This window comes from Coregonus clupeaformis, chromosome 33, assembly GCF_020615455.1.
Source record: "Coregonus clupeaformis isolate EN_2021a chromosome 33, ASM2061545v1, whole genome shotgun sequence".
Classification (NCBI taxonomy): Eukaryota; Metazoa; Chordata; class Actinopteri; order Salmoniformes; family Salmonidae; genus Coregonus; species Coregonus clupeaformis.
Genome location: NC_059224.1, coordinates 19,719,657 through 19,744,609, shown reverse-complemented (window position 1 = coordinate 19,744,609; position 24,953 = coordinate 19,719,657). Strand labels below are relative to the sequence as shown.

General features: G+C 43.3%; 1 protein-coding gene across 1 annotated transcript in view; it reads right to left on the bottom strand.

The window, feature by feature from the left end:
* Window positions 1–2,482: 2,482 nt before the first annotated feature.
* fig4a (FIG4 phosphoinositide 5-phosphatase a) overlaps window positions 2,483–24,953 on the bottom strand; it is an 88,963-nt gene continuing 66,492 nt past the window's right edge. The window contains exons 20-24 of the mRNA XM_041860313.1: window positions 24,617–24,703; window positions 23,581–23,779; window positions 19,939–20,024; window positions 11,099–11,173; window positions 2,483–3,734 (exon numbers count right to left, since the gene is read on the bottom strand). Coding sequence (XP_041716247.1) covers window positions 3,557–3,734; window positions 11,099–11,173; window positions 19,939–20,024; window positions 23,581–23,779; window positions 24,617–24,703 — 625 coding nt within the window. The 3' untranslated portion in view covers window positions 2,483–3,556. The remainder of the gene's footprint in view (window positions 3,735–11,098; window positions 11,174–19,938; window positions 20,025–23,580; window positions 23,780–24,616; window positions 24,704–24,953) is intronic.

The following is a 24,953-nucleotide window of genomic DNA, read 5'->3' as shown; positions in this document are numbered from 1 at the left end:
CAAACAAGCACAGATAAGACCAGAGGCGAACAAACAACATTTCAGTGGACCGAAAGTGTTTAATTATTAAACATTTTGTTACCAATTCATATTATCTTCTGATAACAATTGCTGTTTACAATGGTAAAATGAAGAAATTCACAGAGGCCCATTGACATCGGCAAAAATGCACTCCAGACGGATATCACTGCTCTGAATCTCTGAGGACAGTGTGACAAGCAGGGAGGATCACAGGGTGACAAGCAGGGAGGATCACAGGGTGACAACGTCCTGAGGACAGCGTGACAAGCAGGGAGGATCACAGGGTGACAATGTCCTGAGTGGTCTTTTAACAGTTGTGTGGTGTGTGTAAGAGAGAGAGAGAAAGAGCAATACACATTTGGGGTGAAAGGGAGTGAGAAGAGAGAGAGGAGGAGCGAGAGGAGGAGAGGGAGAGAGAGGAGGAGAGAGAGAGAGAAGAAAAAAGGGGGGATGTAATAGGTGGAGCAGGAGACAGTTCTTGGTTGAAATGGAGAGGGAAAGAGGGAGATAATTGTCAGTTTTATACAGCCTGCAGTTTCTCCTTTCATTCATTCTCGTGACCACAGCAGGTGCACTACTATTAACCATACACAGAGGGAGGTACACCTAGTTCTATTTCACTAGTCAACTGGCCATGCAATTTGTTTTTGTTTTTGTGGATAAAAATTGAACAGGATTGCTACCCCATGAAAGGTAGCTGGCTCCAGATGATTCATTCATTTCAGGCGAGTGAGAGGTGTGTGACCAAAACAAATCACTGATATGACACCTGCTGTTTGGTTCAAAAACAACTTAGAAAAACAGGCTTATATAAAGACCCTGCTTCTCCTAACTAATTCATTCTCACATGTACGCACACACACACACACACACACACACACACACCACAGGAGGCTGCTCAGGGGAGGACGGCTCATAATAATGTCTGGAATGGAGCGAATGGAATGGCATCAACCACATGGAACCCATGTTTGATGTGTTCGATACCATTCAATTTATTCCATTCCAGACATTTCTGAGGCCATCCTCCCCAATTTAGGTGCGAGCAGCCACCTGAGACGCACACATATTCAATCTGAAATCTATAAATGCCCACCTTGTTAACCTTGATACAGCTGTATATGCGCCTACTAAGGCCAAACAGCCTTTTACAGTGAAGGAAAAAGAGAGGAAGAATAGATGGTATGGAGAGAAAGAGGATGAACAATTAAGAGAGGATCAGGAGAGGGTTGAGGTAGAGAGGTTTAGAGTGGAGTGAAGAATGGGCAATGGAAAGAGAGGAATGTATCTGATGGGAGATGGAGAGAGCGAGAGCGAGGGGAATACCAACAAAGAAAGATGTGGGTGGATAGATCGTGGAAATGGGGCTATAGCTAAGTACAGTAGAAGCGGAACCCACACTCTGAACTCTTGACCCAAAACAGATATACTGGAAGCTCTCATTACGAAAACAACAACAAATCTCTTAAAACACCACACGCACACAGTCTCTTTCATCTAAACTGAGATGACTCATACACACAGGCCTCCCGTCCATAAGAAAAATTAATCACATACACATGCCAGAATAGGCTAATTAAATTAATATGAAACCAAGCCCAGCCTGACGGAGGATGTGGTTTCAGGAGGCACGTTTTCCTATGCACATGTAAGCTCTCATGGGCTTGGTCTGATTTAAGATCACTAACTGTCTGTTTTTGATAATGTCACTCGAAAAGGAAACCAGAAAGACGAAGTATATAAAGAGCTGTCATAATGGTTGTTGTTTCTCTCTGATGTCTGATTGGCTATTCTTATCTCTCTAGGCACCCAGCATTGTCCCGCTGGCCAGAAATGTGAGAGGCAGATGTTCTCTCCCTCCAATGTTATTTCTATCTGCTTTAATCTGGGCTTAATAACAGCTAATAGACATTCACTCTCGGTTTCATTCCCTCTCCTCTACATGCGGGTATGTCCAGCAGGCCGTTCCTCCCCCTCCCTCCCCCTCCCTCCCCTCACTTGGCACACAGACAGCCGGGGAGAAAGGACCAGCGGCCACGGTGTGTCTTTGTGGAGTGTGTATAACTGAATGTGTGTTATATCTGTGAGTGTGAGAAGGTCAGTTCTCATACTGTCTGATACCTGTGGCTGCAAAGCTCTCTGAGGCACGAGAGACAGCGCGGGAGATACACACTCAGATAGAGAGCGAGACAAAAAGAGAGTGAGAGAGATGAACAAAATGAATAGAACAGAGCATGCAGCCCAATGTCACAACCAGACAAATCATCCTCAATGAATGAGTATACAGTACTGTCATTGTGTTTCTGTCATGTACAGTTCTTTTAGAGTAACAGCAGTAGAGGACAGAAACGGGTAAAGGAGGAGAGGAAGGAAAGAAGAGACGAGGCTGAAGGAGTGTGGCTTGGTCTTATTCTCAAAGGATGCTACTGTAGCCCACTCACCAATAAAACCTCTTACGACATTTAGATTTACATGACATTTAATAAATATACAAGTTTAATATGGAGCTACACACTTATTCACCCGCAGTATTTACAGTAAGGCAGTTACCCTAAACAAAATCAATTAAAGACAATTTAAAAAAGCAAAATAAAAAGGTGCAAAATAACAATGGAAATCATAATCTTCATTATTTATATGAAATGGAATTAAATCAATTAGTTTTGTAAACATATGTTTATTTTGTCCAACATCCATCTGAAACAGAAAAAAACGACAGCTGTGCGAAATGTGTATAAAACTCAAAAGCTGTATTAAAAAAGGCAGGGATGCATTTAAAATGGCTTTAGAGAGAAAATCAAATAAAAAAGTGACTTGTTTCTTTAACCTTGGAAGCCATACATGATCATGACTAAAATAACTGAAATAAACCTGTTTCCATCCTCTACTGCTGGCACTCTAAAAGAACTACTGAAAAATATTAAATAAAGTAATAAAACAGACAAGGAATATTTTCCTGCCTCTTCTGGAAACACTCCCTAACGGTAATCTCATCAGCCTGAGAAGCCTTTGTTTGGGAGTCCACTGTATACCATGAAACTACAATCAACTCTTCTTGCAGGTAATGGGCTGTGGTCAAGAGCGTGGTTGATCCATGGTTGAGCCGTGGTTGATCCAACGTTGAGATGTGGTTGATCGAGGGTTGCTCCATGGTTGAGATGTGGTTATGGCCATAGACATAGAATGAATAGAACAGGCTTGGAACCTCTAACCCTGGGAATTTGACTGGTAAACTCATTGGTACACTTGTAATGGCTGCCTGGTGATGAAATAATTTCCATGGTAATGTAGAATATTCATTCAAATTATGCTAACTGATGTGGCTCATACAATGGAATGTGTTTTTTGTCCTGTCAGTTGAGTTGATTCAACAAATCACAGCACAGATTGATGGTACACTTCCTGCTTTTACTTCCTGCTTTGCTCCTATGGGTACACCCGCAATGGCCGCCAGTCCACCCATTATACCATCATTGACATTAATGGGGACTCCCATTCTATTCATTGTATTTCTATGGTTATGGCACCTCCCACATCACATGTACCTGTTCTTGATGTACTCTCTGTACATGAGTACGTCCTCTCGGCACAGTGCTCTCACCTGGCCGAGGCCAGTCAGCACGTGGCCCTCAAACACCTCCCTGTTGTCCTTGTCCACCTGCGGAGACGACACCTCGTAGATACTGTCAGTCGCAAAGCATGACACAGGAACCCTGAGGGGGGAGAGAGAAAGAACAGAAGAGGAAGGAGAGGAGAGAGGAGAACCTTTTTTTTAAATAGTTAAACTCCTGCTGGATGTAAGTTACTGTGGTACAGTATCTGTAGGTAGTAGTGATTCATGTGTAAGATGACTAAGCTAAACAGACCAAAATGTGTTCTGCAGAAAACGGACATTTCTTAAACTGAACCGTGTTCCTAAAAGAAGAGAGACAGATTTGGAGATGATTGGGGAGGTATTACTACAGCCCTGGTAATGACTAATATTAACTAGTGTGGAAGCTGAACCCTTGGCATGTTCAGTCATCTACACAGCTCATTAGCTACTTCAGGTTTCTCAAGTCATCCTTCTGGAGGGTGGCCACATCACATTACAACCCCACCCCACACCAGCCTCATGCACATGCCCACTACACAGACCACTTCTTCTCACAGCATTCAACACTACCCTCCTGCTTCAGGAACGTCACAGAATACAGAACATGACAGAAAGAGCAGAGCACTGAGTAAAAGGCCAGTGTTGAGCAATGGGGCCGGCCATGGGGCTAGACTTAACATCAAGTGCTTTTATGACTGAAAAAGAACATGTGGATGTAGAGGTACAATGTGTCTGTTCTGCTTGGAGGTCACAACGCTCTTAACATAAAAGAGCTACACATATCCACTCAGCACACAGTACTAAACTGACTTCTGATAGCGGATGTTGGCTGAGAGCTCTCCAAGACAACACAGTGAGGCATTCTGTGGGTCACTGAGTGATGTACAGTAGTTAGCCTTGATAGAGAAGCACTTGTGACTGAAGTGTTTTGGGTGAGTCAGAGCAAAGCAAACAGTCACAAGTTAGCTAGGATGAACAATACCAGGAAGTGAAGTAGAACTCAACCTAATCGTTTCACATGTTCCACCTTTCCTTCCACCATTTCCTGTAGCAACACTGGTCTTCCTCTTAGTTGTCACAGCACGTTTGATGACCCACTTCCTCTGCAGTAAATCAAATGACTTGCAAGAACATTTCTGTTCTTTGTCCTCTCATTATCACTCCTTCTTCTGGTTTCCCTGTCCCTCTAGTCCCTGGCTGTGGATTGAGTGTGTGTGTTTCTGTGTGGTGTCTGGGAGCCTGAGAGACAAACAGTTGAGGTGTGGAAATGCTCCTCTCCTGAGAGGAAAGAAATGTAGGTGAATACGTGAATAAGAAAAAGGGTGTGAGAGAGCAGACACTAACAAGGTTTCCATCCAATTGATGACAGATTTTCATGTGAATATTCTAAAATCCTCATAAAAACAATAAGTACATTTTCCAAGCAGAGATGTATTTCTATCAAACAGACTTTTTGCGGATAAAAAGATGTGCGGGATGATGTAGTGCACATAAAAATAACTTTTGTGGTTAAATTCCCACGTACTGAATAAAAAATACAAGTAAATGGGTTTCCATCGCATTTTCAACTAACGATGGTTTTGTCACAAAACATGTTGCGTTATATAGTGAATGTGCCCACTCTGGTCTTGGCACGTGTGCTCTAGCCCACAGCTCGAGCTCAGCGATAGGCCTACAGTGCGGGTAGGGTCCCACCATGAGATTCCTGTTATGGACAAAAGAGCGAGATAATATTTGTTTGTGAAACGGCAGTCAAGTATCGATCGTCATGTCACCAGAATAAGACCCTCAGTATTTGTTGTAAATGAGCATCAGGATCATCATCGTGCACTTTCACCACCCTGTGAAGATCATGATAAGTTATTTAATCTGTAGCTTAATAAACTGCATGGTTTCCCGGGTCGTAGTTGGAGGACCACACAACATATCATCGCTTGACTCCAAGTTTACGTTGATATTATATCAATATTTGCGCATAAAGGTGTTTCAGCTGTCATTTCTCGTATACTTAATTTCACAGACACAAAAAGAACCCACCATGTCTAGAATATTTCATTTTGTCGACATTTGTAAAGTTTACCGACAAATTTGCTGTTTCCATCAGGCCTGTCATTACATGTTTTATCCAACGAACTTTACTGGCATAAAAAGGTTGGAAGGAAGCCTGGTTACTGAGACACTTCCGAGTGTCCGAAAACATGTTAAAACAAACACACACACACGAGACAAGGCAGGGGGTTTGGGGTAGTCTAGACATGGTGTAGCATCTGCAGCACTACACACTACTGAAATACGCATTCCAAAAGACGTGCCACAAGTGCAGGTGAGGAGGTCAACAATGCTGACGGCTGGTTCCTACTACCAAGCGCATGTGAGGTCAACACACACACACACGTTTTGCAGAGAAATACATGACCTTCCCTGCACTGCCTGAGAGAAAGAAACCAGCCTATCTAGCGCACCACTGTCCCATGATCAGTCAATTAAAACTCTGATACTGCTTTTCTCATTTTTCTTCAGCATTTCCCACCAATAGTGTGTTTCCGTTCAGCTCAGCCAATGCATGATGGCTCAAACAGATACAGCCAAGCGCAAATGATGAAGAGACTGAGAAAGGGATTTTGGGGGATGTGGTTACATGTCTAACAATAGCCTTGTTATGCAATGGCAGGTACACCTGCTGGACCCGTGACCATGACATGAGAGAGAGATAGAGGGAGGAATGAAGGGAAGGAGAGAGAGAGAGGTAGAGGGGGAGAGGACTAGAAAGAGGGATGGGGTCAGATGATAGAGTGAGAGAAAGAGGGGGAGAGGGATGATCCAAAGCTAGCTGTATTGATGAATCAGTTTGTTTCCCTAGCCACACACAGCTGGGGACTATATCAGGGTTGGATGTCTGGCTGACAGGAGGACTGGCTGACAGGAGGACTGGCTGACAGGAGGACTGGCTGACAGGAGAACTGGCTGACAAAGCTCTCCATAGAGCAGGGTCCTGGAGGGCCGAAACACCTCCGTTTTTCATCCTCTCCTTCTAATCAGGGGCTAATTCAGACCTGGGACACCAGGTGAGTGCAATTAACTACCAGGTAGAAATAAAAAACAGAAGTGTTTCGGGCCTCCAGGACTGGAATTGAAGAACCCTGGCATAGAGAATCCAGAGGGTGATGAGAACAACACTCAGCCAGTTTCACTGAGACACTTCACTGACCAACACAGAGGATCAGCTAGAACATTCAACAAAGGACAACACGTGTCCATCCATACCCCTCCACAAAGGGTTAACATATTAATCATACAGCAAATCAAAGAGGGGGGGGGGGATAAAGGAACACAAACACACGTGAGTGAGTCTGACCCCCTCCCCCTTCTATTCATCTGTATAAGCCCACTCATTTATGTGATCAGTCATACAGGCCTCTCCCTTTAAGAGAACAGTACATCCATGTGCGCAGGGCACCGGCACCTCCATATGTATGCATAAAGCATGGATGGGTCCATGGGGAATGGGAAAAGCCTTTCAGAACCTGGTCTTGTTAGGGCTGTGTGTATTGTCAGCCTTCAGATCAACCTGAACTGGGATTTTTCTCCTTTCATTCTATTTCCAGATCTCAACATGTGAATTCAACTTCCTGTGAGATGGATCTCAGAGGTTTGTTTCTCTCTCTCTACCCGTCTCTCTCTCCCTACCCATCTCTCTCAGTCTCTTTTGGTGTGTCTCTCTCTCCGTATCTCTCCCTTTCTGCCTCAGATTTTGGAACTTCTGGGTGTGTGTTGGCTGGGCAGTTGACTGTGATCTCTGCAGTGATGTGAAACCACAGCAACACATGGACTCAGTAAATAGACCCCGATAGCCCCCCCACCCCTCCGACACACACACTCCATTTAGAGTCCAGCTAAGAGAGCAGCCATCACCAGAGGAGGGAAAACACTCACTCTGACCAGCATACTGCTTCACCTTGTGCAGCTCTCCTTCGATCCTGTCTCCAGTCTATATTTTTAGCAGCAAAACAAAACAAACAATCTAACCAAACCTCTCAAAAGGATACAGGTACACATATTTCTGACGATATATCATATTGCATTGTTTTGACAATGTCACAATATTATTTTTGAGCAAGTTGGCTGTACCTGCACCAAAACTCTAATATTTTTCCTTCATAGCTTGTTCTTTATCTTCTTTTAAAATAAGGAGCCAATTTGTTTTCAGCACTTTTATTTCCATGACTGATCCAAACTTGTTTTCTCATGACTCTCTCTCTTTCTTGTCCCTCTGCAGCAGACATATGGTGAGCAAAATGTTTGGAACATCGAATCGCAATAAAATCACAGTATCGAATCGTAATACATATAGAATCATGAGAATCGCAATACATATCGTATCGGCACCAAAGTATCGTGATAATATCGTATCATGAGGTCCCTGGCAATTCTGAGCCCTAACAGGCAGTGAATGAGAGTGCAAGATTTATTCCTCATTTTACTGGAGGGCCAAACACTGCTCTGGACCTGAAAATCATCCAGCCCATCTAACACCAAACCCACCTCTCCTCAGAGTGTGGAACTGCCTAGAAGGAAAGGACAATGCAGTCAATTCACGTGTTTCTACACTTTCTTTTTGCTTTTGCCCCTTACACTCGTGGAAATTGGCCTATATGGATAGGGCCAAATCGAAATGTTTCTTACAGAAGAACTATAAAAAGCATATGCATGACCATGGTAGCAACACTTTGGAGATTATGGGGAAATTATCAGACCAAAAGGTGAGGACACAACAGTTCACCTGACACAAGACTGAATCCAAACATTACACTGTTGATTTTATGTGCATTTTACATTTACTGTACTTTTCACAGCATTTGTCAATAACAAAATCTGAAAATACTCTGGATACATTCAGTAACATAATAAGAATATTAGTTGACATTTTGGAGTAGGTGCAAGATAAGAAAAAAATATTACAAGGGTTTGAGTGAGAGGTCTAACTGGAGTCTCCAAGTGTCCACACACCTCTCCAAACTGTGCACAGTTCAGTAATTTCAATGCACTTTCATGACTTAAGGAAAGAGCCTTCAAGGTGCATTTTTTAGCTCTGCCATTGACGAAATGAAGCAAGCACACTTGTAGTTGTTTTGTTTGGAACACAGCCCTGTGTCCACACAATCATACAATTACTGTTGTTGTTTACGCAATCCAAAAACATTCGTTTATAGAATCACAATCTGGATCAGGTGGGTCATTATTTTGAAAGCGTATTGTATTGGCAACATTGCTAGCTAAGTTATAAAATATGCTCTTACAGTGTTAGGCTTTCAAACGGCATTTCAGACAAACAGATTGTAATTTTGGTGCGCATCGAATGGTCATGAGTGCATTCAAGTGCGTATTCCGCGGGACATTTTCTTCACAATAGGACAAACATAGGCTCATTCTGTTCAGGACAACCCAGAGTATAACGCATGTCATCCTTGTAACTGTGGATCAAATATGGAAATGTGAAATACACATTTGGAGTCACGGGTGTAACCCTCACGTCTCATCTTTTAGAACACATCGACTCCTCTCGATTTCCACATTTCCCTCACTCAGACAACAAATGTACAAAAGTAGCATGTTCTTGTTGAGCGCGGTGCTCAAGTTTATAACGACTGTCAGTCAAAACCCATACAAGTGTGCTTGCGTAATTTCCTCAAGCGGAGAACATGAGCGCTGATGTCACGTATAGCATGTTACTGTACAGCCACTGCGTTCCAATTTAGGCGCTTACCAATGACAAAATCTGCCATTTTCAACCCATGTACGGGATGACGGGAGTAGTGAGTGGAAAGGACTACTGGAAAAGGAAATTAAATTAGGATAAATGTGATCATGCTTGTACTGCGAGCCTGTGAGTGTAGTCTGTCCTCGTGTATTATCATCCCCTCCATGCCTAAGTCAATGGGTGAGACAGGTCTCAAGGGGGATGAGGCTGTGGATGGAGGGAGTGGGGTGCCAGGGAAGGAGGGGGAGATGGATAGAAAGCAAACACAAGGATCCAGCAGCAGCATTTTGCCGTCCCTCTCTCCCAATTTCTCCCTGCAATTTCTCAAGCAAGAATTTTGCTAGGACTGTCTGGGAGTGGTCTGAGTGAGGCGGGGAAAAACTGAAAACTAGCTGGTATTGGTTTGGAACGCTCTTTCTTATTGGTCTATTAACTAGTGGTGATGTCACCAGGCAGGCCAAAACTTCATCCCACCAAAAAATGCAGAAATGTCAGGGTGCTTTAAAAACAGCTCTCACACGAAAAGGGCTTTATCATAATTTTCACAATTTCACAGTATTATTCCAACCTCAGAGTGTGGAAATATATATAAAACACAGCAAAATCATGTTTTTGACTACACTGGGCCTTGAATATTTTTGGGGGAACAACTTGGTTACCATTGGTGCTTAATATGAGGGTTTCAGTATGAAATATCATATATATATTTATTTTTTTATACACTTTATTTTACTATGTCAATATTTATTTGTTGTAAATGTTTTGGTGCCAAACCGGTGGCAGTAGTGAAAAACTTCAATAGTTGGAAAAGTTGCAGAGTTAATTGAAAATAATTCCATTGTTGATCAGATGCTTTTTTCATCAGGCAATTTTTCTCTTGAACCATATGGTCTATCCACTAGAAACTCATGGACAATATCGACACAGATATATAACAATTAATACTATATAAACATTTTTTAAAAAAGTTAAAAGTATAAATGACCAAAGTTACCATAGATTAGCTGTTAATTACCAAAATTAGCAAAGATTGCTGTAACCTTTATAAATTACCAGTAGCTTTGCAACCCTATTCCCAGGAGACTGTTAGTCATACGCTTTCATAAGATGGTGTGTGTGTGTGAGTGTGTGTTTGTGTGTGAGTGTGTGCGTGTGTAGCACACATTACTTTAACACGTGTTGGAGTGCTGGCACTTCTAAACCCCTGGTTCACAGCGCACTGGGGTGGGTCAGAAGTGGGCACGGGAGCAAGAGGCTACACTAATGAGAGGCTACACTAATGAGAGGCTACACTAATGAGAGAATAACACTGATGAGAGAATAACACTATTGAGGCTAGACTGATGAGAGAATAACACTGATGAGGAGGATAGAGGGAGGTGATGGACAATAAGAAGAAGAAAGAGTGGGAAGAAATTGTGGAGAGGCAGGCAGCACGAGAGGCAGGCAGCACGAGAGGCAGGCAGCACGGGAGGCAGGCAGCACGAGAGGCAGGCAGCACGAGAGGCAGGCAGCACGAGAGGCAGGCAGCACGAGAGGCAGGCAGCACGAGAGGCAGGCAGCACGAGAGGCAGGCAGCACAAGCCCCTTTGGGACCACTTAGAAAGGAATGTGTTATAAAAAATTTCCAGAGTCGGCTGAAAAGGCCTGTATCCATCCGTTCATTCGAATAATATTAGACAGTGTACTTCTGTGTGTGTTTGTGTGTTAAACACTCTACTTACACGTTGATGGCGTTCTCCAGGGCTGAGGGTTCGGTTCTCTCCAACTTGTGCTGGTTCTGACCCAGATAGGCAAACCTGTAGAACGACACAGACAGTGTTTAAACAGCCGATCACCAGGGAGACCCAAACATCACCAAACATTTCAGATAACATAAGCAGCATCACACCTCTTTTTTTAGACACCACTGTATCAAATATTTAACATTGAATTAGGAAAACTACACTGCTTGTCAAACATCTCATTCCAAACCAAAAGTAACATTGAAAAATAGTCATCAATATATATAAAAACACAGAATCCCAAACACCAAACATAATGTTCATAAATCTGAGTTGACAAAACAGGACATTTCTGGATCTGCTGGACGGGGAGTCGAACTCGGCGCCGTGGACACTTACGACGAAGAATTACAAATAAAAAAAGACAAAACATAAAATTGCTTAAATAGCATGGCTTCTTTGAACAATTCTCCACCCCGCTTTCACAATGGAAACACCAGAGAACACACACTGGAGAAAACCCTTGAATGGGGTCGTTATACTTTAATCTATTCTTTGCTACACTGAACAAAAATATAAAACACAACATGTAATTATACTTTTTTTAAATAGAGAAATTATAGAAAATTAAAAACACTTCATAACAAATACACAATGAGTAACAATAACGTGGCTATATACACGGGGTCCCAGAGTGGATGTGCAGGGGTACAAGGTAATTGAGGTTGATACTGTATGTACATATAACTAGGAATAAAGTGACAGGTAGTAAACAGTAGCAGGAGCGTATGTGATGAGTCCAAATAGTTTGTTGATGTGTGCCATGACCAGCCTTTCAAAACACTTCATGATTACAGATGTGAGTGCTACGGGACAATAGTCATTTAGGCAGGTTACCTTGGAGTTAAATAAAGGTATTCTCAAATCAAATTGCACTAAACTGTGATAACACTTGAGCCTTACTCATCTCTAGAGAGAAGTATATCTACAACTACTGTGTTTCACACTTTTATTGATGTCTCTAATTAAGTCAAACTCAACTTGAGGAATGCATGGTTCTCTATGCATCTGGATTCTGTACGTAAAGTCAGTCCACTAACTTGGCTATACGTGTTTCATGTTATACAGTACCAGTCAAAAGTTTGGACACCTACTCATTCAAGGGTTTTTCCTTATTTTTATGATTTTCTACATTGTAGAATAAGAGTGAAGACATCAAAACGATTAAATAACACATATGGAATCATGTCGTAACCAAAAAAAGTGTTAAACAAATCAAAATATATTTTATATTTGAGATTCTTCAAAGTAGCCACCCTTTGCCGTGATGACAGCTTTGCACACTCTTGGCATTCTCTCAACCAGCTTCATGAGGTAGTCACCTGGAATGCATTTAAATTAACAGGTGTGCCTTCTTAAAAGTTAATTTGTGGACTTTCTTTCCTCTCTTAATGCGTTTGAGTCAATCAGTTGTGTTGTGACAAGGTAGAGGGGGTATACAGAAGATAGCCCTATTTGGTAAAAGACCAAGTCCATAATATGGCAAGAACAGCTCAAATAACGACAGTCCATCATTACTTTAAGACATGAAGGTCAGTCAATCCAGAACATTTCAAGAACTTTGAAAGTTTCTTCAAGTGCAGTCACAAAAACCATCAAGCGCTATGATAAAACTGGCTCTCATGAGGACCGCCACAGGAAAGGAAGACCCAGAGTTACCTCTGCTGCAGAGGATAAGTTCATTAGAGTTACCAGCCTCAGAGATTGCAGCGCAAATAAATGCTTCAGAGTTCAAATAACAGACATCTCAACATCAACTGTTCAGAGGAGACTGCGTGAATCAGGCCTTCATGTTCGAATTGCTGCAAAGAAACCACTACTAAAGGACACCAATAATAAGAAAGTCACAACAGCTTGGGCCAAGAAACACGAGCAATGGACATTAAACCGGTGGAAATGTGTCCTTTGGTCTGATGAGTCAAAATGTGAGATTTTTGGTTCCAACCGCTATGTCTTTGTGAGACGCAGAGTAGGTGATCTCCGCATGTGTGGTTCCCACCGTGAAGCATGGAGGAGGTGGTGTGATGGTGTGGGGGTGACACTGGTGACACTGTGGGTGATTTATTTAGAATTCAAGGCACACTTAACCAGCATGGCTACCACAGCATTCTGCAGCGATACGCCATCCCATCTGGTTTGCGCTTAGTGGGACTATCTTTTGTTTTTCAACAGGACAATGACCCAACACACCTCCAGGCTGTGTAAGGGCTATTTGACCAAGAAGGAGAGTGATGGAGTGCTGCATCAGATGACCTGGCCTTCACAACCACCCGACCTCATCCCAATTGAGATGGTTTGGGATGAGTTGGACCGCAGAGTGAAGGAAAAGCAGACATCAAGTGCTCAGCATATGTGGGAACTCCTTCAAGACTGTTGGAAAAGCATTCCAGGTGAAGCTGGTTGAGAGAATGCCAAGAGTGTGCAAAGCTGCCATCAAGGCAAAGGGTGGCTACTTTGAAGAATCTAAAATATAAAATATATTTTGATTTGTTGAACACTTTTTTTGGTGTTATTTCATTGTTTTGATGTCTTCACTATTATTCTACAATGTAGAAAATAGTAAAAATAAAGAAAAACCCTTGAATGAGTAGGTGTGTCCAAACGTTTGACTAGTACTGTACCTGTGACCTTGGGTTCTGCCTTTTTGCACGGACTACTTTTGGAATAGAGTGAGTGTGTCAGAAGTTTCATAAAGCTGTCTTCTCCCCTTCATCTACACTGATTGAAGTGGATTTAACAAGTGACATCAATAAGGGATCATAGCTTTCACCTGGATTCACCTGGTCAGTCTATGTCATGGAAAGAGCAGGTGTTCTTGTTTGAGCAGCCACCTGATTTTCTGATGAAGCGTAATTTCCCCCGACTTTTTTTAGTCATGTGATTCATGGTTTAACTTCTCCAAATCAAGTCAGTATGGTATTCATTTAGTTTGGGTGAAGAATGTCTCATGGTTTTCCCCCCCCCAAGCAACCAGTATGACGGTGCCACGTTGAAAGTCACTGAGCTCTTCAGTAAGGCCAGTGTGCTATAGGACGGTATGGTTTTCGGTTCCTTCTGCTGCATATGTCGTCCATCCCTCAGTTAGATGGTCAAGGTGACATGCTGGGTGACTTCTCTGTCGACACCAAGCGACTGGTCTACTGATTGTGTTTGTGTTATGGTCAGTCCACCTCCGCTCTCTCCTGGGATCGATGTGCTCAATACATACACTACATGACCAAAAGTATGTGGACACCTGCTCGTCGAACATCTCATTCCAAAATCATGGGCATTAATATGGAGTTGGTCCCCCCCTTTGCTGCTATAACAGCCTCCACTCTTCTGGAAAGGCTTTCCACCAGATGTTGGAACATTGCTGCGGGGACTTGCTCCCATTCAGCCACAAGAGCATTAGTGAGGTCAGGCACTGATGTTGGGCGATTAGGCCTGGCTCGCAGTCGGCGTTACAATTCATCCCAAAGGTGTTCAATGGGGTTGAGGTCAGGGCTCTGTCCAGGCCAGTCAAGTTCTTCCATACCGATCTCGACAAACCATTTCTGTATGGACCTCGCTTTGTGCACGGGGGCATTGTCATGCTGAAACAGGACAGGGCCTTTCCCAAACTGTTGCCACAAAGTTGGAAGCACAGAATCGTCTAGAATGTCATTGTATGCTGTAGCGTTAAGATTTCCCTTCACTGGAACAAAGGGGCCAAGCCCAAACCATGGAAAAACAGCCCCAGACCATTATTCCTCCTCCACCAAACTCTACAGTTGGCACTATGTATTCGGGCAGGTAGCATTCTCCTGACATCCGCCAAACCCAGATTTGTAATTTGGACTGCCAGATGGTGAAGCGTGATTCATCACTCCAGAGAACGTGTTTCCACTGCTCCAGAGTCCAATGGCGGCGAGCTTTACATCACTCCAGCCAATGCTTGACATTGCGCATGGTGATCTTAGGCTTGTGTGCGGCTGCTCGGCCATGGAAACCCATTTCATGAACTCCCGACGAACAGCTCTTGTGCTGACGTTGCTTCCAGAGGCAGTTTGGAACTTCAGCACTCGGTCCTGTTCTGTGAGCTTGTGTGGCCTACCACTTCACGGCTGAGCTGTTGTTGCTCCTAGACGTTTCCACTTCACAATAACAGCACTTACAGTTGACCAGGGCAGAGATTTGACAAACTGAGTTGTTGGAAATGTGCCATCCTATGACGGTGCCACGTTGAAAGTCACAGCTCTTCAGTACGGGCCATTCTACTGCCAATGTTTGTCTATGAAGATTGCATGGCTGTGTGCTCAATTTTATACACCTGTCAGCAACGTGTGTGGCTGAAATAGCTGAATCCACTAATTTGAAGGGGTATCCACATACTTTTGGCCACATAGTGTATGTACGTAATTAAGGTTTGAGTACACATAGTACACTAAAAATACACTTAACTACAAGAGCCATAGTGCTACAGTACCGTGTACAGTACATATAAAATGACAAAGAAAGCCATAACGTATAACCAATAATTATCTTCATACAATCGTTCCCAGTACTGTTCAGCTCCTCCAAAATGTGATAACTGAGTGACCAGGGGACAGAAGGACACAGGAACAAAGGACAGTATGACGAACAGCAGCTATAAATACAGGGCTGTGAGGGGAGAGAGAATCACCTGACCTGATTAATCTCTCAATTTCTGTGGTTCCATCAGGACGCCCCACAGGTAGGGAGACGTGTGTGTGTGTGTCTGTGTGTACTACTGATGGGATTAGGATCCAAGGGCTTCAAAGGACCAACACACACACTCAGTTGTTCATTGAGGACGAGACAGCCGTGGCTAACCTGAGGTCCTCCTCTGTGTCCTGAGTTCCATCTCTACGCTATGATGGCTACTATAGTGGAGGCTGCCGTAGCACATGGCGAGAAGCTAGGATGTTGAGAGTAGAACTACACTTCTAAAGGGAGATTATAGATATGATCATATAGACCATACATACAGTACACATTAATGAGCCATTCATTGTATGTGTCATACAGGCACAGTATGTACAGAGCCTTTAGAAAGTATTCACACCCCTTGACTTTTTCCACATTTTGTTGTGTTACAGCCTGAATTTAAAATGGAGTAAATTGAGATTTTTTTGTCACAATACCCCATAATGTCAAAGTGGAATTATGTTTTCAAAATGTTTACAAAGTTATGAAAAATGAAAAGCTGAAATGTCTTGAGTCAATAAGTATTCCACTCCTTTGTTATGGCAAGCCTAAATAAGTTCAGGAGTAAAAATGTGCTTAACAAGTCACATAATAAGTTGCATGGACACACTGTGTGCAATAATGGTGTTTAACATGATTTTTGAATGACTATCTCATCTCTATACCCCACACATATAATTATCTGTAAGGTCCCTCAGTCGAGCAGTGAATTTCAAACACAGATTCAACCACAAAGACCAGGAAGGTTTTCCAATGCCTTGCAAAGAAGGGCACCTATTGGTAGATGGGTAAAAAAAAAAGCAGACATTGAATATCCCTTTTAGCATGGTGAAGTTATTAATTACACTTTGGACAGTGTATCAATGTACCCAGTCACTACAAAGATATAGGCGTCCTTTCTAAATCAGTTGCTGGAGAGGAATTAAACCGCTCAGGGATTTCACAATGAGGCCAATGCTGACTTTAAAACAGTTTAATGGCTGTGATAGGGGAAAACGGAGGATGGATCAACAACATTGTAGTTACTCCACAATACAAACCTAATTGACAGAGTGAAAAGAAGGAAGCCTTTACAGAATAAAAATATTCCAAAACATGCATCCCAATTGCAACAAGGCACTAAAGTGATCCTGCATAAAATGTGGCAAAGCAATTCACTTTTTGTCCTGAATACAAAGTGTTGTGTGTTGTATTGGATTTGTGCCAAACATATTACTGAGTACCACTCTCCATATTTTCAAGCATAGTGGTGGCTGCATCATGTTATGGGTATGTTTGTAATCATTAAGGACTGGGGAGTTTTTCAAGATTAAAAAATAAATGTAACGGAGCTAAGCACAGGCAAAATCCTAGAGGAAAACCTGGTTCAGTCTGCTTCCACCAGACACTGGGAGATGATTTCACCTTTCAGCAGGACAATATCCTAAAACACAAGGAAAAATCTACACTGGAGTTGCTTACCAAGAAGACAGTGAATGTTCCGGAGTGGTCGAGTTAGTTTTGACTTAAATCTACTTGAAAATCTATGGCAAGACCTGAAAATGGTTGTTTATCAATGATCAACAACCGATTTGACAGAGCTCAACATTTTTAAAAAAGAATAATGGGCAAATGTTGCACAATCCAGTCGTGCAAAGCTCTTAGAGACTTACCCAGAATGACTCACATCTGTAATCGCTGCCAAAGGTGCTTCTACAAAGTATGGACTCAGGGGTGTGAATACTTATGTAAATGAAATAATTCTGTATATTTCTAAAAACATGTTTTCACTTTGTCATTATGGGGTATTGTGTGCAGATGGGTGAGAAAAAACATCAATTTAATCAATTTTGAATTTAGGCTGGAACAAAATGTGGAATAAGTCAAGGGGTATGAATCTTTTCTGAAGGCACTGTAGCTACAGAGAGTAAGAGAGGACACAACCTGCCGTTGGTAAGTCTGTAGGATAGAAACTGGCCAGTCTGCTGTATCGAGAGATGGATGTAATGTTGAGTTAATGATTGGCAAAGTGTTGATGTGTGTTTGTATGTGCCAATGTGTATGTGCCAATGTGTATGTGCCAATGTGTATGTGCCAATGCGTAAGTGCCAATATGTTCCAATGCGTGTGTACAGGGGCAAAGATCAGAGGGAGCAGATGGTGATGAGATGAAGAATTCACATCACTGAAAAAAAACACACGGTCTTGCTGGTTTTATCCATGTACAGTCAAACAATTTTGCAAGCCTTTTGTAAGCCTTCAGCAGAGTCCACCCCAAATCATTTTTCAACTCAGAAAACTGTTCTCCACCTTCCCCCCATTCTTCCCCCTCCTCATAACGTGCAGCTGAAAATATTAAAATAAGATCAGCTTCAATATTGCAGATAGAGTTGGGGTTCTATCAAACTAATTGTTTGCAGCATTTCTAATCCCCCTTTTATTATTATCTTTTCCCCCAACCCTACCACCCTATTGATTGAAATATGATTATATACTGAGTATACAAAACATTAACAACAGGAGACAGGTTAAAGAAGGATTTTTAAGCCTTGAAACAATTGAGACATGGATTGTGTATGTGTGGCATTCAGAGAGTGAATGGGCAAGACAAAATATTGAAGTGCCTTTGAACGGGGTATGGTATTAGGTGCGAGGCGTACCGGTTTGTGTCAAGAACTGCAACGCTGCTGGGTTTTTCACGCTCAACAGTTTCCCGTACGTATCAAGAATGGTCCACCACCCAAAGGACATCCAGCCAACTTGACACAACTGTGGGAAGCATTGGAGTCAACATGGGCCAGCATCCCTGTATAACACTTTCGACACCATGTAGAGTCCATGCCCCGACGAATTGAGGCTGTTCTGAAGGCAAAAGCGTTCCCAACCAATGTTCCCTCTCATTTTTTCATCCTAATGTTTGGTATACTCAGTGTATATGATTTTATAAGATTAAAATAACTTTAGGCCTGTGCGGCACTTCATCAATATTCATAGTATTATTAACGCCAAGTCGAAATAAAACAAAACATACTTTGAGTGATTCCACAAAGACTCCCTTCTTTAGGGACCTTACTATTCCAAAATGGTGGCCAAAAATGACCAACACCCCAACCTCCTCCCTTCAACTCTCTCCTGGGACCCTGAACTTCATTCCCCACTCTAGAGTTCCATTATCCTGCCCTGTGTGTGAATGCCACGTGCCTAGTTATTTCCATACTGCAACAGTGTGTAACATTAGCTGTGAGTGTTCATCACCACTCGTTTTATTAAATGTGAATGAGGAGCTGAGAGGCCGTGTATACCAGGGTCACACCTTGATGCACTCAGCGAGCAATAGTCAAATGACTTACAATCCTTATTGTAATGCGAACCAATGAACAACATGGAAATATTTGTTGGACATGGTGTTCAAGAACGAACAGTTTTGTTTCAGCGTGTTTTAGAGGTGAAATGGTTTTAATTTGAAGGGTCTCTGATGTTGGGTGGTGAGAGAAAAATAAATACAATGTTTTATTGTCACACACCAGATAGGTGCAGTGAAATGTGTTGTTTTACAGAGTCAGCCATAGTAGTACAGCAGCCCTGGAGCACATTAGGTTTAAGTGCCTTGCTCAAGGGTACATCAACAGATTTTTCACCTTGTCATGAGGTCATTAGCGTGCCTTTCTCACCTAGCAGGCTCCAGTTGACAGAGTCCATTCAGAACAACACCCTAATAGTGACTATGGGACGGCCTGTCCCCGTCTTCCTAACAGGTCTTCAGGACAGGACGTCTTCCATCATCCTTATCAACATCATCATTACAGAGAAAAGGATCACAATCATACAGACTGACTGGCTGACTGGCTGGTTGACTGGGCGATCATCAGTTTCGTTTGTCTCACAGGGACCACTTTCAATGTGACATAATGAAACGTGTCACCGTCATGATTAGACGATTTGGGCAGTTTTGTGTCAGTAGGTCAGAAGCTCACAGGGGTTGAAATTCAATACCCAGTGTGACGGCAGTGTGAAGATCAATCTTTTCTGCATACAGTCAATCATCAAACACCTGTCAACCTGACTCAGTCTCACAGGAAGCACCTCTTTTTCACGGTGTGTGTGTGTCTCACCTCTCATATATGAGCATGTCCTCCTCGGCAGGGAACACGGCCAGGTTGAGTCCATAGGTTTCCCTCATGGACTGTTGCAGGAAGTCCTGTGTAGGGGCAGGGGTCAAATGTTAGAGGTCAAAAGGTTAGAGCGAGGTGAGAGGTAATGGTGAGGAGTGGGATAAAAGGTGGTAAGAGAAAGGAGACAGTCATCCTGAACAACTCCGACTATACTTCCTCAAGCTCTCTCCAACTGTACTGTGCAACCGTTCAGCTTGTACCCCCCTTCCTCTAACCAGGGACCAAACCTGAGGAAAACATATCAACACATCCTTCCCTCTTGAGAAACACTAGACGTGGGAAGTGCAGTTTACTGTGGGAGGTGTGCTTTGTAGTCCGCAGGGAGTAAATAGATGGTTTTCAGCAAACAAAGCCACATAGAAAAACTACAGACTGGAACGCCTGTGATTGTCACCACAAGAGACTAGGGTGAGAATGAATACTAACAACAATAAGGATGAAGTGTACATCCATCTTCTGTCCCTACATAACGTGGATGGTCCAGAGGTGGTTAAGTAACAGCAGTAGCCTTTGAAGCACTCTTCTGCTCTGAGGCGATGGGACAGCGCTATGTCCAACACAATGCACTTCATTTCCATTCAAAGGCTATGGATTCAGCCTGCCGCCATGGATTGTGCCCAAGAGAAGAGAGAACTGGAGGGAGGTGGAGGGATACAACCAAATACAAGATAATGAAGCTTTGCAAACACACACACACACAGAGAGGGAATATTGAATTAGTGTGTCTAATTACACGGCAAGCAGCAAGGTAATGATCAGTTGTTTAAATATTTTATCAGTTTTGCATTTTCTGGCGCCACAGCAATCCATTCTCTGGGACAGACTAGCAGGCAGCAACACGAGACACGTGTGTGTATGTGCCGACACGTGAGCTAATCGCTAACCTTCTACCCCGATATATTCATGACCCCCTCCCTGCTACCAACTCCAGGTCAAAGAAAAGGGAGAAAACATATAGCTGAGGGAAACATGTTATAAATCAACCCTGATGGAGAAAACAGTACTGGAGTTAATGGATATTTACAAAAATAGATATTTTATTCAATGTTTTTTGCCTCTTGTTATCAAAAGCAATCAGTGTGGCTGTTACTGGGGATGTGAGGATGAGTGAGTCTGGCTAGAAAGACTCAGGTGGGAGGGGAGAGGATGAATCAGAAAACACAAAGCAGCATGTGAATGAACATATAAACATATAGAGGTATATGGACATCTAAAAGCATGTGAATGAACATATAAACATATAGAGGTATATGGACATCTAAAAGCATGTGAATGAACATGTAAGAGAAAATAAAAGGGGTCAGCGGAGGAGGGTAATCTCTTTCTTTCTCTCTCGCTCAGTCTCTCTCTCTCTAGCCTGCTCTCTCCCTGGCTCCTGTCCTTTCTCGATCTCTCATCACGTGTAGACGGGCAGAGAAGAGGAGAGAGCTTACCTCTGTGGTATCTTCTGTTTAGACAGTATGAGATGGCCCTTAACCAGAACACTTCACTCAAGAATGTAAACGGAGGAAGAAATTACCCACAAGCCCTCAGCTGGCACCGGAAGCCATCTTGTGTGGCGGCCTGGCAGCACACGAAAAACAAAAACTTTATTCACCACCACCGACCTCGTCGCTACTTCACACAATGAGGGTCTAGTCGGTCAAAGAGACCCCAAACAGCATCTGGGTTACCATCGCCGCAGACAACATCAAATGTGGCACACAATAGTCTCAACAGATTGAGGACAATTGGGTTTTTGGGCACGGCATGACATTTTTATGGGTCCCGGTGTACGTCACTGGGCTTGGCTGTCGATTACTCTGTCTCTTTCAAGTGGCCTATTTTTCAATTTTTTACCTCTGTCCATCCATTTTATTTATGTGTTTGTTGTATTTTATTTTCCGGCAGAGTAGAATTGGCGGTCGTCATAAAACATACAGGAGGCAACCATCTGAGCGGGGAGGGCGGGCAGGAGATGGACAGAAGGTGGGAATGACCGTGGAGGACGGTTCAGTAACTGGACATGGAGAGATAAGTTGAGAGATGAGTTGAGACAAAGCTACCATAAACCTACCCAGTCTATGATTGACAAACAGAGATATCAGATATGAACTCAGCGGAAGGGGCCATTCCAAACCAACTGACCTAAAGGATGGCAGAATGTGTTGTGTTGTCTCTCTCACAGGGAAAAGTACTGTGAGCCATTAATTAATTAACTACATCCAAGTCATCCACTTCGTTAGGATGGTCAGTTCAATGCAATTCATGAGTTGGTAATTGCTCCCCATCTTCCCCAGTTAATTTCCAGACCTGAATGAGCTCCAATGGAATCTACACACATCTTACTCCCAATCTAAATAGCCCTTTTACGGTAGCACTCACATGAGGTCTTATTTCCTACCATAGTCTCTTAATGGACAGTGGTACTACCACCTGGGTACCAGTCCAACAGTATGTCTTCGTCCCAAATGGCATCCTATTGCCTTTGTAGTGCACTACTGTTGAAAAGGGCCATTGGCCTCTGGTCAAAATGGTGTGTTCTGACTGAGGCTGGCATCATAGGGCTAAAGCCCAGCTCCGCTTCTATGTTATCCTATTCAAATTCAAACCTCCATTGCCTTCCCTCAGCTCTCTCGCTTGCTCACTAAGGAGAATATTCAACCAGTCCAGTTGTCATGGCAACACAGAGAGAGACCTTGAGTCACAAGCGAGAGATGAGATCCCCTGTTTTTGTTGTGAAGTGTGTGTGTGTGTGTGTGTGTGTGTGTGTGTGTGTGTGTGTGTGTGTGTGTGTACATGAACATGGATCAGTCTCATTTATTTATTTTATTCACGCTAATATAATCATTATGCTACAAGGTGTTAGACCGGTGGGTAATGTTAATGATAGAACACAATATCAGCTGCGGTGGTATGTTAGTCTTCAACATTCTGCTCTACAGTCTATAAAGCCAAACCATCCAAAACCATCAGTGTCCTGGGGAGTTCAATCAAACCATTATAAGAATTCAAACTGTGTCGTGATTAATACACTTTTGATTAGATCTTACAAAACAGATCTAATATGTAGGCCATGTTATGTTTTCGTTGAATTCCTCATCTCTGAATGATTATGTGATCATTGTGATCATCTCTATGGATAGGGGTGAAATTAATGTGGCGTGGGTGGCCGCAAGTTCTCAAACAATAACTCAGAACTCTGAAAGGTCAACTCTGTGAGTGAGAGGGGGAGAGATGGTGAGTGAGAGGAGGAGAGAGGGAGACAGAGAGAGACATATGGGAGGATCGAGAGACAGATGGGAAGGAGAGGGAATGAGAGAGGGCCAGTTAGCGAGAGAGAAACTGAGAGACAAGTAATTATGTTCTGAACAAGTGAGGAGAAACAGGAGAGCGCTACCTAACACTGAAAATCTTTTTTTAAATTGACACAGAATGACTTTTTGATCCCGACAGCAGAACGCAGGATGAAAACACTGAAATCTTCACCTTCAGTTAGCACCTTCACTCCCAAGGTCCAGTTGGCATGTCAGCTGACATTTAACTCAGCTGGCTACCTGTGTGTGTGTCTGTCTGTCTGTCAGCGCGTTTCCCATCCCATACCTCCTGAGTGCGGAGGCTCTCCCCAGACTCAGCCAGTAGTTTGACGGGGGTGGAGCGTTGGGACACTGATCCATCATCGTCGCGGTCGTCCTCCGAGTCGTCCTCTGAGCTGCTGGAGATCTGTTCTTCGCTGGGGGGTGGGGGGGCACTGGCAGCTGTCTTCCTCTGGACCACCGTCTCCTCTTTACTGCTCTTAGCACTACACACACACACACACACACACGCACTTACATTTTAGTCATTTAGCAGACACACTTATCCAGAGCGACTTACAATTAGTGCCTTAATCTTGCCTAACCTCTCTCTCTCTGCCCTCCCCCTACAGGAGGACAGAGGAGAGTAGAGGGAGGGCAGACAGAGAGAGTGATGTTAGGCAGGAGGACACAGGGGAGTAGGGGTAGTAGGGGGAGGGCAGAGAGAGAGAGATTGAGGTTAGGCAGGAGGTCATTGGAGAGTAGGGGGAGGGCAGAGAGAGAGACTGGGTGTAATCTAAGCTTTGTCCTCTCTCTACAACGGATGGACACAACTCCAATCTGGAAGCCTACATAACACTCCAGTAGAGAATGATACCGGACAGTCAATCATTCATTCATTAAAAGGTGGTGCTTTGGTAAATAACTCAATAAACAGCCATTGACTGGTTAACAGTAATGAGTAATACATGCCCTTTTCAGGAGTTCAATATTCATACAAAAACCCAGAGTTGCTCAACAACTAGGTGTTATTGAAGGTTTTCAAGAAGGTAAAGAGGTGGTGTGTGTGTGTGTGTGTGTGTGAGAGCTCATATGAGTCAGCTAATGGAAGATGAGTGTCTTGGTTTTGGCCCATGGCTCTCAGATACACGTGTAGAGACACAGAAATATAAAAATACAAATAAACAACACCTGTGCACACACACACACACACACACACACACGAGGCCACACACACACACGAGGCCACACACACACACACACACGAGGCCACACACACACACGAGCGAACAAAGAGAAGCGCACATACGAGCGCACATACACACAGAGTAGAGTACACTCACCCAATCACAGCAGATTTCCCTGTCTCCTCTGGCTTGCGCACAGTGAAGGGGCTGGGGTCAACTCCTACTGTCTTGGGCATCAACTCCCTTCACACACAGAGAGAACATAATCACCACATTATCATCCCAGGAAAAACACATCACAGTTAACCTCATCTCTGCACCCAGAACCAAATCTCTCTTGTCTCTCTGCAGCAGACATATGGTGAGTATACCAAACATTAGGAACACCTTCCAAATATTGTAGTTGCACCCCACCCCTTCCCTTTTGCCCACAGAACAGCCTCAATTCGTCAGGGCATGGACTCTACAAGGTGTAAAGAGCGTTCCACAGGGA